This window comes from Vespa mandarinia, chromosome 2, assembly GCF_050613455.1.
Source record: "Vespa mandarinia isolate Hongniang chromosome 2, ASM5061345v1, whole genome shotgun sequence".
NCBI lineage: Eukaryota > Metazoa > Arthropoda > Insecta > Hymenoptera > Vespidae > Vespa > Vespa mandarinia.
The window spans coordinates 18027120-18040000 of record NC_140811.1 but is presented as its reverse complement, the minus strand read 5'-3'; the positions used below and the strand labels follow the sequence as shown (position 1 = coordinate 18040000).

The following is a 12881-nucleotide window of genomic DNA, read 5'->3' as shown; positions in this document are numbered from 1 at the left end:
CCGGCCAACGCTCGCCACGTGATTTCGCGCTTGGGACCACGTGACGCTCTTTTTCTCCCCACTACTCCGCCCACTGAACATATCACTCTCTCTCTCTCTCGCGCGTTCTTGCTCTCTCTCTCTCTCTCACTCTTACCGCCGCCGGCTGTAGCGACGGCGATGGCGACGCGCGCTTCGCGACGCGACCGCGTGACGTCACGCACAGCTGACTGCGCTAGAATACGCCGACGGTTTACCGCTTCTCTCTCTCTCTTCTTTTCCTATCGCCGCTTCGCTCGCTCCTTCTCTCTCTCACTCTATCTCTATCTATCTCTTTCGCATTGTTCATGCGCTCCTGCTATGTCCCACCATACCCCACTCCCCTCGCAAAGCGAACATCCCATCGTCGTCGTTTTCATACGGTTAACTCTCTCTATCTCTCTCTCTCTCTCTCTCTCTCTCTCTCTCTCTCCTCTCTTCCTCTATCTTTCTCTCTCTCTTCCATTTTCTTTTCTTTTTTTTCTTTCTTTTTTCCTTTACTCTCGTACGTATCTTTCAGTTTAGCTTTCTAGTCTTTTAACATTTTTTCGCATTTACAATCCATATTTGCAAATCGATTATATGAAATTTCGTATTAGTGGGTGTAACGGTACACATCGAGAGACGATTAAACGATAAACGAAAACGGTAAGCAATCAAATGACACGCCTTGGACTCGCAAAACACCTAATTCGTAATTTAGGTCATAGTAAAATGTGGATACGAAATAATGCGAATATATATATATACATATGTGTAATGCATTCTCTCGTACATCAGTATCGTTTCTCTAGAGATAACCTAACCGCACTGCCCACGCGTTTAACTACACAATAAGGATTCTTCGATATTTTTATTTACCATTCTATAATGTGTCTCTTTTAAAACGTTCCTTATGTACACAATTTTTTTCTTTTTTCTTTTTTTTAATTCCACGGAGTCGACGGATCTGTAATATTTTTTTGGGGGCGAGGGGGGGGGGTGGAGAGAGGGGCAAAAAAATAAAAAAGAAAAAAAGTAAAAATAAAAATAGAAGTATTACCAAAAAAAAAAGAAAATGAAGAAAGAAAAAAGAACCGACAAACACGATCGCCATCTAGTATATTATTCCGCGTTCTCACACCCACATGTATGTATGTATGTATGTATGTATGTATGTATGTATGTATGTATATATGTATGTATGTATGTATATATATATGTATGTATGTATGTATGTATGTATGTATGTATGTATGCATGTATGCATGTATGTATGTATGATGTATGTATATATGTATGCAATGTCTTACTCACATCGTTAGAGGAATTCTGAGTTGGCGAAATACCAACAATGATAAAATAAACTTTACCAGAAAGTATTACCGTTTTTGAAAATGTTACTAGTAGGATAAATTATTTCTTACACTACGTAAGTTTGATCCCCAATTACATACACATACACACACACACATATATATATATAATTAGATTTCAAAATATATATTCTGTAATGATTAGTAATAAGATTTTTTCAATTTTTTTTTTCATTTTTTTTTTTTTTTTTTTTTTTTTTTTTTTTTTTTTTTTAATCGATACTAGCCAACTTCAATTCATTACATTTTTCAAGAAAAACTCTTTTCCCTTCGCCAATATAGAATTAAATCTGTCTCTGTGTACGTTTATGTGTGTGGATATGTATAAACGAGAGACCAGTTCTAACTCGAAGCGAGTTCACGCATCACGAAATACTCCTGTGCATATCCGCTAATTTAAGAACGATTACTCACCGGAGTCAAAGTCGGCCCCTCCAGCATCCATGCCACCTGGATTTCCATACTCTGTCGAAAAAAGAGAGAGAAAAAAAAAATAAAGAACTATCGTTAGAAAACGATCGTACAAAACAGACAAACGATTATGCGTTTGCAAACGCATGTACAATGTATAATATATATATACATATATGGATGTATGTCGTATGCAATCTTGTACGTATGTAAGACTATATGTATGTATTTATGCATGTGTATCTATGAGTGTATGTATGATGTATGTGTATGTGTGTATCTATGTATGTATGTATGTATGTATGTATATATATACATGTATATTAAAACGGTCGTTTACGGACGTTGGAGAAGTGGGATAATTTGTAGATCGTCGGAGACGATCGATTCATTTTTACAAAATTTATCTTAATCGAGATCTATATATATATAATATATATATATATATATTTACGCACACGACACGAAATCTCCAACGACCTTCGAAAAATAAAATATGGATTCTTTTAAAAAATTTGATATAAACGCGAGTTCGATCGAAGGTTGTAAAAAGTATTGCAAACAAAAGAATCTGTACAAATAAATAAACACAAAAAACTATAAAAAAGGAAAATAAAAAAGAAACAAACGAATGAAACAAAAAGATCGAATTTATCGATCGAGTATCGTCGCTTTTTAATGGAAAAATTGATCTCGATTCTTCTCGATCCTTCTAAAAGGATCAAATATAGGAGGAGGGGGAAAATGTGTTGTATGTGTATGTACTTATGTGGAGGAGTGGAAGGGAAAGGAAGGAAGAGACCGTCGACGTATAGAGCACGTGCAAAATTTACTCGAATCCGTTGGTCATCGTCGTCGTCGTCGTCGTCCTCGTCGTCATTATCGTAGTCGACGTCGACTTCGAGTCGGCGCGCGCGCATCCTAACCACTCCGTCGCGCCATCATTCCTAACCTAAGTAGACTACCATGCTTGTTCGCGCTCTCTTTTTTTTCTATCTCTATCTCTCTTTCTCTTTTTCTCCTCTTCCTCCTCATGCGCGCGGGCGCGCGCGCCTACATGATTTACATAGCAGATCCTCGACGAAAGGTTACATCACGTTCGTTCGTTCGAAACGACGAATATCCGTAAAGAATATCGGTCGTATTATTATTATCATCATCATCATCATAATCATCATCATCGTCATCATCATTATCATCGTCGTTGTAGCCGTAGTTGCCATAAAGGACGTTGACGTTGTCGTTGTCATCGTCACTTAACCCAAAAAAGGTCCGTGTACCAAACGTACAATATTACGGTTAAAAAGACGTTTGCATAATGTAACAAGATTTAAGAGAATTTTGAATGGAAATATCGATTTTAACATAACTAATGTAACAACGGCAGTGGATAACGACGACGACGATGACGACGACGACGACGATGATGGTGGTGATGATGATGATGATGATGATGATGATGATAATTATGACGAAGATGACGACGACGACGACGACAACGATGACCACGAAGACAAGATGATGATGATGATGATGATGATGATGATGATAACGATGATGATGATGATGATAACGATGATGATGATGATGATGATGATGACGATGATGATGACGATAACGACGACGACGACGACGACAGCCAAAGGAAAGGAGGCGCCGCGGTAAGAGGGGGAAGTAGGAGGTATCCCCTCGGCCGTTGCGTGTGCTCGGCCATCTTGAATCCTTGATGCCGTCGAAAAATTGGATTTTTTTTTTCTCATGAGAATTCATTGTAGAAATTCCGCTCGTTCGTTGGTTATTTACCTTCTTGGAGAAGTGGAGGAAGGAAGAACGCTCGAGACTCGTTACTACCGTCGCGAGACTCACTCGCGCGCATTTTTAGCGTGTATGTGAGAGAGAGAGAGAGAGAGAGAGAAAAAGAGGGAAAGAGAAAGAGGGGGAAGGGAAGAGAGAGAGAGAGAGAGAGCGCGCCTCTTCCTCGTTAACCGGAGGCGCCTCCGCACGGCAGAGCACGGGGCTCGAGGCACCACACGACGAGATGTCGGCTCGCGCGGATCTGCGACACGAAAAGAGATTCCCCCTCCCCTTTGCTCTCCGGGCTTCCGCGTCGGTGGCGCGGCACCGATCTAACGGCGTTTACCACGCGGATACGTGCTTCGACTCCTCCTTACTTTGTGGCTGATCGTCCAGGCTCTCTCGATCGGACATTGCTCCTCTCACGCTCCTTTTTCTGCTCGGTTCCACGCGTCGTCGTTACTCGCGATGTCTTTCTTCGATAGCAGCAGCAGCAGCAGCAGCAGCAGCAGCAGCAGCAGCAGCAACAGCAGCAACAGCAGCGGCGGCAACAGACCCCTGTACGATCTAAAAGCACGCACGCACAGCCAGATTTCCTCCTTGCGGCGCTACCCCGACGTTATCACCACACACACCGACCGACCGACCGACCCGACCAACCAGCTCGACCAATCCAGCACACCACTTACGAATTTTCCACTTCTTTACACACCACGACCCGACCGCCGACCGACCGTCCGTCCACGGCACCAGTCGTCACCACCACCACCACCACCACGACCACCACCACCACCACCACCACCACCGCGACGACGACGACGACGACGACGACGGCGACGACGGCGAAGACGAAGACGACGACTACTACTATTAACTACTACCACCACAACGACTCCACCACCACCACCACCACCTCCTCCACCACCGCCACCACCACCACCACCACCACACGGCACACGCTTGTTCGTTCTTTCGTTCTTTCGTTCGTTCGTACGTTCGTACGTTCGCTCGCTCGTTCGTTCGTTCGTCCGCTCCTTCGTCGTTCGCCTACCCGCCGGCCTGCCTGCTTGCCTGCCTGCTTGCCAGCCTGCCTGCCAGCCTGCCTGCCTGCCTGCGTGCCTGTCTGTCTGCTTGCTTGCCTGCCTGCCTGCCTGCCTGCCTGCCTACCCACTCGCTCGCTTACTCGCCGTTCGCTCGCTCGCTCCTTCGCTCGCGCTCTCTAGACCGTTCGTTCCACGCTCGCTCGCTCCTTCGCTCGCCTCTCGCTCTCGCCCGCGAGACCACCAATCCCCTCTCTTCTTTACTATATACTCTGCGCGAACGAGAAAGAGAGAGAGAGAGAGTGAGCGAGAGTGTGTATGCTTGTGTATGGATGTATATATGCGTGTATGTATGCGTATATGTATATGTGTCTGTATGTATGTGTGTATGTATGTATGTATGTACGTTAAGCGAGACAAAGAGAAGAAGTTTAGGAAGGGAGAGAAGAGAATGAGAGGAAGAGAGTATAGCGCGCTCTCTCTCTTTCTCGCATCTACTCTAAGCGAATATATACGGCTCTTCTTTATATGTAACGTTGCGTCTTCTATCACCGATATGAACGCGTGCCCATTATAAAGAAAATTCCTTCCTTTAGGCGCGATTAAAAATTTTCCTTTCCTCGCGTATTTTAATATCACCGTTCCTATTTTCTAGCGTATCGTATCGTACCCGTCTTCTCTCTCTCGTCTCGTCTAGTCCTCTCATTCACGTCACTTCTTTCGCCCCCTATTGGCCGAACTATGTATCAATTTTAACTTCAACGATATTTCTCAGTTAAACTTTTTTACGTCAGGCGGCGCCACTGATCGCTACGTCCATCTCTCTTTTTCTCTTTCTCTCTCTCCTTTCTTTCTTTTATATCTTACCGCACGGTTTTCACGTGACGATTATACTTTGTTAATACGAATTTGTTTCTCGCCCAATTGGATTCCTTCGTTATTGAGAACAAATCAAACGTGAGAATTTCATTGACGTCTCATCAATGAAATATATTTTTAACATCGATCATAGATTACAATTATTTTACAAAAACATAAAGAAATAATTCATTTTTTATTATTTTAACGAGTATATTTAATATATGTACAAACGATCTATTTAATAGATGATACCGTTATTAAAGAAAGGATTCGAATTATTGTTATTTTATGATACGATTAATATTCAATATAATATTAATTTGCAGTAGTTTCTGCAGCATTCGTAGTATCGGTAGATTTTTTTGGTAGATCAGGAGTTACAACTTTTTCGGTTTCCGGTGATAAAATATATGTTTTTTCTCCTACTTCTCTTGGAGGCATCCAAGATGGTATAATCTTTTCATGAAGACGCCACTTTCCATATTGATTTGCCAAATGATTTTCGTATACGATATATTCAAGAACATCTTTCTTTAAGATTTCACTTCCTTTTAATAAACGACCAAATCTATCGTATATGGTTAAAATCTATAAAATAATATAATAATATTAAGATTTGATTATCTTCATTATTAAATATATTTTTTTTTAATGTATCATATAACTAGCAGAACCTGTTGGCTATGAATGCGGATTGTTAATTGTCCAAATAGATTATCCTTTGTAATTAGATTTTGACATCTTGCATGTACAATACGAGGCGGTTCTAATGATTCCACATACTTCCAACGAATATTTTTATCCATAACATTATGCAACATTTTCTGAAAGTTATACATATATTATATTTAATGTAAGTAACATTTACTATAAATCACGAATGTATTAAACTTACGGAATATGCACTCTCTGTAACGTATTCTATCAAAGCGTTCATATCTTTTCTGCAAATATAATAAATATCTATATAATTAAAAAAAAAAAAAAAAAACCAGCAATTATTCAATTATTATTTTCTATAATAACTTACGCTGCTAAGGCTTCGTGCGCTTTAATATAGATATTTAAAGCTTCTTGAGGGAAATTCTTTAATACAAATGTGTCTTCAAATGATTTGATTTTTCTAATGGCCATCAATGATTTTCCTTTCATTGTTACATCTGTCACTTTTTGCATTGCTCCCTATTAATATATTTATTATATGGTATTAATTTAATCGTATTATATTATTTGTTATCATTCAAAAATTTTTATTTAATAATGTTTCTCATTATACCGCCTTAGTAATTGTAGAAAATTTTCCATCGCCTTCTGGTGGTACATAAGAGTCAAAAGCATTAGGAGAACAACTAATAAAAATTGGTCTTTCCGTCCATTGCTTTTGAGGATATATTCCATATTGTTTTAATAACGAACGCTTTCTTTCCGCAGCCTTTTTTTTATCAGTCTCATGAAAATTTGGTAGATCTATTTTAATAAATTTTTCTTTCCTTTCCTTCTTATACTTAGGATCCCAATGTTTATTTATATGCCTGATCTGTTCTGAAGAATTATGAGGATACGAAATAGCACTTAGCATTACAGGCAAATTATTCTGAAAAATATATTATTATTATTATTATTATTATTATTATTACTACTATTATTTTCATAAATCTTGTAAAAAAAAAATTTACTTGCATAATAACAATAAATACCTGCATATATTTTCCAACGATACAAGTTGAACGTAATATATATTTTGACATCATTTTGTTAATAATATATTATATACAATATAAATATTATACTAATTTGCATAGAATTAACTAAAATAAATGGAAATTGTTCGTTTGTATAAATTGTGTGTATTGCATTCGTTTATTTGATTGTAAACATTATAGGTTAGTTCGAAAGAAACGATATACTTCTCAAGAGAAAGAACACGTGGGCTCTTCACGATTGGCTGGCGCTATAGTATCAAACTCGATCGAATCAATTCAAATAATAAATTCCAAATTTTTCTACAACAAGAAATTGTAACGTGTGGTAAATAAAAATATACGATATTTATTTATAATATAATAATTAATGTTCATATATATAAATATATATATATATATATATATATATATATATATATATATATATATGAGCAAGAGAAAGAATTGAAAATTATCTATGTTTTTAATATATACAATTTATTGCTTTATTGGAAGGATTAACAACTAATGAATTATATAAAATCAGTTTTATTATCAAATTTTATTATCAAATTATAGAAATGTATTACGATGTGAATTATGACACATAGGAATTGGTTTAGATGATTCTAATCTGAAAATAATATCTTGAATCCAGATTATATGACTTGAAATACGTGTATTAAGAGCATATGAATAACTATAACAATGTTCACTTTTAGCTGTTATCGTTATACCAAGACCAATACTAATAATACCTCTTAAAAACCACAAATCTCCATTTGGAAATACCAATCCTCCGCCACCATAACCATCACAGATGGATGTCCCTAGAATACATATATTGATCATTTATAAATATTTGATTTCATTTATTAATTTTTATTTAATATATCATTACTAACCATTTGTATTGCCCACACAAAATTTGTCAGGCATTATGAACTTCTCATATTCAGCATTGCTTGCAGATCTGCATTGATCAAAAGGAACATAGGGCAGTTTTACAGATCTTAGAAGAAAACTTGATGCTCCTAAAATGGTTCTACTGAATCCTGCAACTATCCCATATCCAAATTCAATAAAAGTTTCATCCAAACATGCTGGCAATAATAAAGCTGAGAATACAAATGGCACATCAATCTCTAAAATAGCTATGTCCCAACCATAATTTCCTTCTAAGCCCATATAATAACAGTTAACATAAATGTTCTTAACCTGAAAAATGATACATAATAAATTTTATAATTAAAATATTAATTAATAATTTTTTAATGTCCCATACTTGAGCCTTTTTAACAAAATGTGGATCATGTAGCGGAGAATCATAGTCACGAAAAATATTTCCAGTTGCTATATAATATCTTTTTGGGTCATTTACTTTTTTATTTGTTTCATCAAAAATACAATGGGCTGCAGTGATAAGGAGATTATCTTTTATAATTGTTGCACCACAAGTAAATTCCTTTGGTCCATTTGGACTTATTGTTTCATAGAGAGTAGCATGCCATGGAAGTAGAGAAATATCAATAGCATTGCCATATATTATGAGAGGTTTTGTGTTTGGAGTAAGAACTCCGCATACTAAAAAAATATATTAAAATTAAAAATATTGTACATAATTGAAATAAGTAAAAAAAAATTTATAGTTACAACTTTTTAACAATGTCCTAATTTTTAATATTTAAAGTAGAGATTTATTTACTTTAACTTATTTTTGATGATATTTTAATTATAACAATGTTTAATCATTTAACAAATTTTTTATGAAGTAAATAAATAAATTAAAAATATCTCATTGTATTATATTAAATAAATAAATATAATCTAATTCCATTTGGCTAAACCTTTTAGCATAAGTTAATAATTATAATATTTTTAATACGTGAATTATCTTAAATCGTTTGATAATCAAATTTGAAGATTTTTATCATAATATGTAATGTGCAAAATTCTAAGGATGTATCTATCATAAAATCTTTTTTTCATATAATTGACAGTATTTAAATTTGAGTTAAGTATTCTAACATCAATTGTAAGATTATTTGAATTATGAGTATTCGCATGTATTAGAATTTTTTACAACAAAATTTCAATTAAAGAAAATAATTGTTTCTTCATTACTAGTTTGTAATATTATACTGTCAGTCCCAATATAAAAATCAATAATTAGCATACCTGGGATACATTTTATTGGTTCTGGTTCCCATTGACCATTTTCGTTACATCTAATTTGATCTTTTGTACTTGATAGGAATATTCTATCTGGACGATAGCCGGTACGACAATTTAAATTTGCGATCGTTTCAGGTAAAACAGGAGATTCACAAACTGTCCATTTACCATTGTATGTACAAATAGCATTCGTTGATGCTGAAGTCAATGATTTACAACGTATTTCTAAAATCATGAAAGATACATTTAGAAAATAATCAAAAGTAATATAAATATAGTAATGTCGATAAATTTTTTTATTATAATGACATTTATGTTATAAATCTTACCAATACAATTTGGAATATTTAACCATTTACCCTCTAGATCACATAATACATAAGGATAACCATTTATTTTATAGCCAGGATTACAGGTATAAACCAAATAAGCACCATTATATAATTGTACACCTTGTTGCACGTCACAGTTTTTTTGTGTTTGACATTGCGACTTATGTAATTGCCATTTACCATTTGCTGGCTGAGGAGGTACCAAACAATGAATTGGTCTTTTTGGGATCCATGGGGATATCATTGATGTGTTACTTCTTGAAGGAGATATGGATATAATAGAAATTGGATTTGTTACAATTTTTGTGCAGAATTTAGGATCTTCGTCTGACCCATCCACACAATTTATTATACCATCGCATTGTAAATTACCGTCTATGCAAGCCCCATAATTGCAACGAAATAACAATTCATTGCAGCTAAAAAAAATTTAAAGAGGAAACAATATTATTAGATATATATTATAGTTTAATAATTTATATTAATTAAATTATATAATCTTACTTTAATGCTCCACATTTAGAAAATGTTTCATCAGAATGATCTCTGCAATCTATATTGCCATTGCACAATCTTTCAGAATCGATGCATTGACCATTATCACATTTGAATTGATTTATGGAACAACTTATAGAGGTTGTAATATTTTCCATGGTATATAAACATTTAGCTAATGTTTCATCACTGTTGTCAATGCAATCTTTTTTTCCATTACATATTAGATCACCATCAATACAAGCACCATAATTACACTTAAAGGCATATGGTGAACATGTTAATTGTATTTTAGAACATACAGACTGCGTTTCATCCGATTCATCTTTACAATTTGCTTGTCCGTCGCATAAAAACTCATTAGCTATACAATCTCCATTGTCACATTGAAAATTCTCAATGCTGTGAAACATATTAAAAAGTATGAAATAATATTTTCTAAATATAATATTTTTTGTATATATACATATGTGTGTGTATGTGTGAGTATACGTGTATATATATATATATATATATGTACATAAAAAAATTTTCTTACTTACCCACATTTTCTTCTTTGTTGGGTGGATACGATATTTAAGAAAGCTATGAAAAATAAAGGAATTGTTCAATTGTAATTATTTTTTAAATAAGTTTGATAATAGAATTAATTTAAAATTTAAATAATATTAATTTAAAATTCAAAGACGTTTTATAGTCTTACAGTGCATGAAAGTGCATTAAATTATTTCTATTATAAGAATTTTATATTAATAAATATATAATAAAAAATATTTTTAATTCGAATAATAATAAATAGAATTATTTTTTATCGATATACGTACATATCTATATCATTATGTAAAGTTTGTCAAATTTTTATTATTGATTTTAATTTATATATATATTTATATAATATTTATTATATTATAGTTATAAATTAACATTTCCTTATAATCAGAGAGGTCAAAGGGACCGACTTTAATTACTCAATCGAGTGTGTAGATACGCTGTTGCATCTAATAAAAAAATATTCTAAAGAATATTGATTAATTTAAACAAATAAAATGACATATGTTAAAAAATAAAATTTTTTCATAAAATGTAATTAAACCTTTCTAAAGTGTGATTAAACCTTTTCAAAAATTTTTGGAAGCGTCATAATAATGTTATTAATGTGATCTTCCAGTTTATATATCCATAAATATATATATATATATATATCCAATTATGTAAAATAAGTATATAGAGAGTGTCTGTCCACATATGTTCACAAGTGAATATCTCGCAATTGATTGAAGTTACAAGGAAATTTATTAAGGAAAATTTGCAAATTTAATCATCCAGGAAGAACATCTAAACAAAATTTTTTTTAATGATGATCTTTTCGAGTTGTAAAGGTCAGCATAGTTATTTTTGCTTCTTCTTCTTCATCTTTTTTCTTTTCCTTTTTTTTCTGTTTTATTACTATTTTTTTCTCTCGTTAATAGATACGTATACTTTTTTTAGATATTTGTAACCGTAATTAAGTGTAATAAATAATTGTTAAATTGCATAAAAAATGCATCGTTCACGAGATAATCGGCATATATATTCAATTTCACATGTGTGTACAATTTCGCACGTGATAAATATTATTTTGTGTACGTCAAATTATAATAAAGATCTGTACAATACAATCTCATAAAAGAATAATATAATAATATTTCCTTTTATAAAATATTTATCGAAATGTAAAACAGTATAAAATATTTGTATTACTTACTGCAAAATTTAATTAAAAAAAAAAAATACTTTCGATAGATTTTCATAATAACGAAAAAAAAAAAGAAAAAATAAATAAATAAATAAATACATAAAAAAATAACAAAAATAAGAAAATAAATTCAAGACCGTAACTTTTCAAAATCGGTATAATATTTGTGAATAGTTTCGTATTGTGCCGTATTTATCATCTATTGGGATCCATCGGCAATCGTCTATATATACGTAAAAATCTTAATTATAATCATTAATTATAATTATGTGCTATCACGTAAAAAGAAGGAAAGAAACGTTAATATTTTAATACTAATAATATTCCATGCTATATTAGGAATTCTAAGAAAATTATCTTAAAAATTGTTTCGACGAGATTGATTAAGCTTTCTTTTCCTCGAGATATCTTCATTATCTTCCAGAAATTGTTATTATGTTACTTAAGTTTCTCTAAGAAATTATTTTCAAATTCAATGTAATCTATTCGTATCTACTATCTCTCTTTTCAAACGAATAAAATTAAAAATTAATATCTTCGATGATTTTATAATTATTTAAACGACGTAATATAATGTAGACGGAGTAAGATGAAATAATATTAAAATGATATAATACGTACTGATTAAACATTATGCGACTCTTAACGCGCATTATTATTATTAAATTATTAAATATAATAATAATTTCAGTTTAATATTTCGATATAATTTAATTTTATACTCCTACATGTTTCTTATTTATTCTTATATTTCTTATTAATTCTCATTTACTTTTATGAATTATTATTATTTGTAGGTGTCGCTGAAGTTACATATGTTATGAGGTGATGAACAATTTAAAAAAAAAAAATAAATATTTAAATCGTGTAACTGATGAACATTCGTAAAAACACTTCGAATCGCAAGTGCCTGAATAGCTCAGTCGGTAGAGCATCAGACTTTTAATCTGAGGGTCCAGGGTTCGAGTCCCTGTTCGGGCGAA

The 12881-nt window shown here is 33.1% G+C and overlaps 3 protein-coding genes and 1 non-coding gene across 13 annotated transcripts in view; 1 reads left to right on the top strand and 3 right to left on the bottom strand.

Moving 5' to 3' along the window:
* Pur-alpha (Purine-rich binding protein-alpha) overlaps window positions 1-4432 on the bottom strand; it is a 37561-nt gene extending 33129 nt beyond the window's left edge. Inside the window, exons 1-2 of one of the 10 annotated variants that reach the window (XM_085655359.1) lie at window positions 3956-4432; window positions 1788-1838 (exon numbers count right to left, since the gene is read on the bottom strand). In XM_085655359.1, the coding sequence (XP_085511485.1) occupies window positions 1788-1835 (48 nt within the window). In that variant the 5' untranslated portion in view covers window positions 1836-1838; window positions 3956-4432. Of the gene's footprint in view, window positions 292-1787; window positions 1839-2617; window positions 3523-3587; window positions 3743-3955 lie in introns of those variants that run through there. The other 9 variants (XM_035881375.2, XM_035880775.2, XM_035880865.2 and 6 more) reach the window with 9 other exon arrangements.
* Window positions 4433-5674: 1242 nt separating this feature from the next.
* On the bottom strand, window positions 5675-7404 carry mRpL45 (mitochondrial ribosomal protein L45). Its single transcript, XM_035882736.2, has 6 exons — window positions 7177-7404; window positions 6756-7073; window positions 6510-6661; window positions 6375-6423; window positions 6154-6303; window positions 5675-6067 (listed from the first exon to the last, which is right to left on the bottom strand). Exons 1-6 carry the CDS (start codon window positions 7228-7230, stop codon window positions 5795-5797), a joined length of 996 nt encoding a protein of 331 aa, XP_035738629.1. The 5' UTR covers window positions 7231-7404; the 3' UTR covers window positions 5675-5794.
* Window positions 7405-7713: 309 nt separating this feature from the next.
* Window positions 7714-11968, bottom strand: LOC118447978 (uncharacterized). Its single transcript, XM_035880654.2, has 8 exons — window positions 11908-11968; window positions 10706-10748; window positions 10173-10565; window positions 9666-10087; window positions 9340-9561; window positions 8447-8745; window positions 8067-8379; window positions 7714-7991 (listed from the first exon to the last, which is right to left on the bottom strand). Exons 1-8 carry the CDS (start codon window positions 11951-11953, stop codon window positions 7735-7737), a joined length of 1995 nt encoding a protein of 664 aa, XP_035736547.2. The 5' UTR covers window positions 11954-11968; the 3' UTR covers window positions 7714-7734.
* An 838-nt stretch (window positions 11969-12806) lies between these two features.
* On the top strand, window positions 12807-12879 carry TRNAK-UUU (transfer RNA lysine (anticodon UUU)). Its single transcript has one exon. It is a non-coding gene; the product is annotated as a tRNA-Lys (tRNA).
* The last annotated feature ends 2 nt before the right edge of the window (window positions 12880-12881 follow it).

What these genes read in the sequence shown, in the direction of transcription:
- mRpL45 (XM_035882736.2), bottom strand. Translation starts at nt 7,230, where the DNA reads ATGATGTCAAAATATATATTACGTTCAACTTGTATCGTTGGAAAATAT. An exon ending in TTACAGAGAGTGCATATTCC is followed by an intron (nt 6,304 to 6,374) that starts GTAAGTTTAATA and finishes TATAACTTTCAG; the next exon opens with AAAATGTTGCATAATGTTAT. An exon ending in TCCGCATTCATAGCCAACAG is followed by an intron (nt 6,068 to 6,153) that starts GTTCTGCTAGTT and finishes ATTATTTTATAG; the next exon opens with ATTTTAACCATATACGATAG.
- LOC118447978 (XM_035880654.2), bottom strand. Translation starts at nt 11,953, where the DNA reads ATGAAAATCTATCGAAAGTATTTTTTTTTTTTAATTAAATTTTGCA. An exon ending in AAATATTCCAAATTGTATTG is followed by an intron (nt 9,562 to 9,665) that starts GTAAGATTTATA and finishes TCATGATTTTAG; the next exon opens with AAATACGTTGTAAATCATTG. An exon ending in TTGTGTGGGCAATACAAATG is followed by an intron (nt 7,992 to 8,066) that starts GTTAGTAATGAT and finishes TATGTATTCTAG; the next exon opens with GGACATCCATCTGTGATGGT.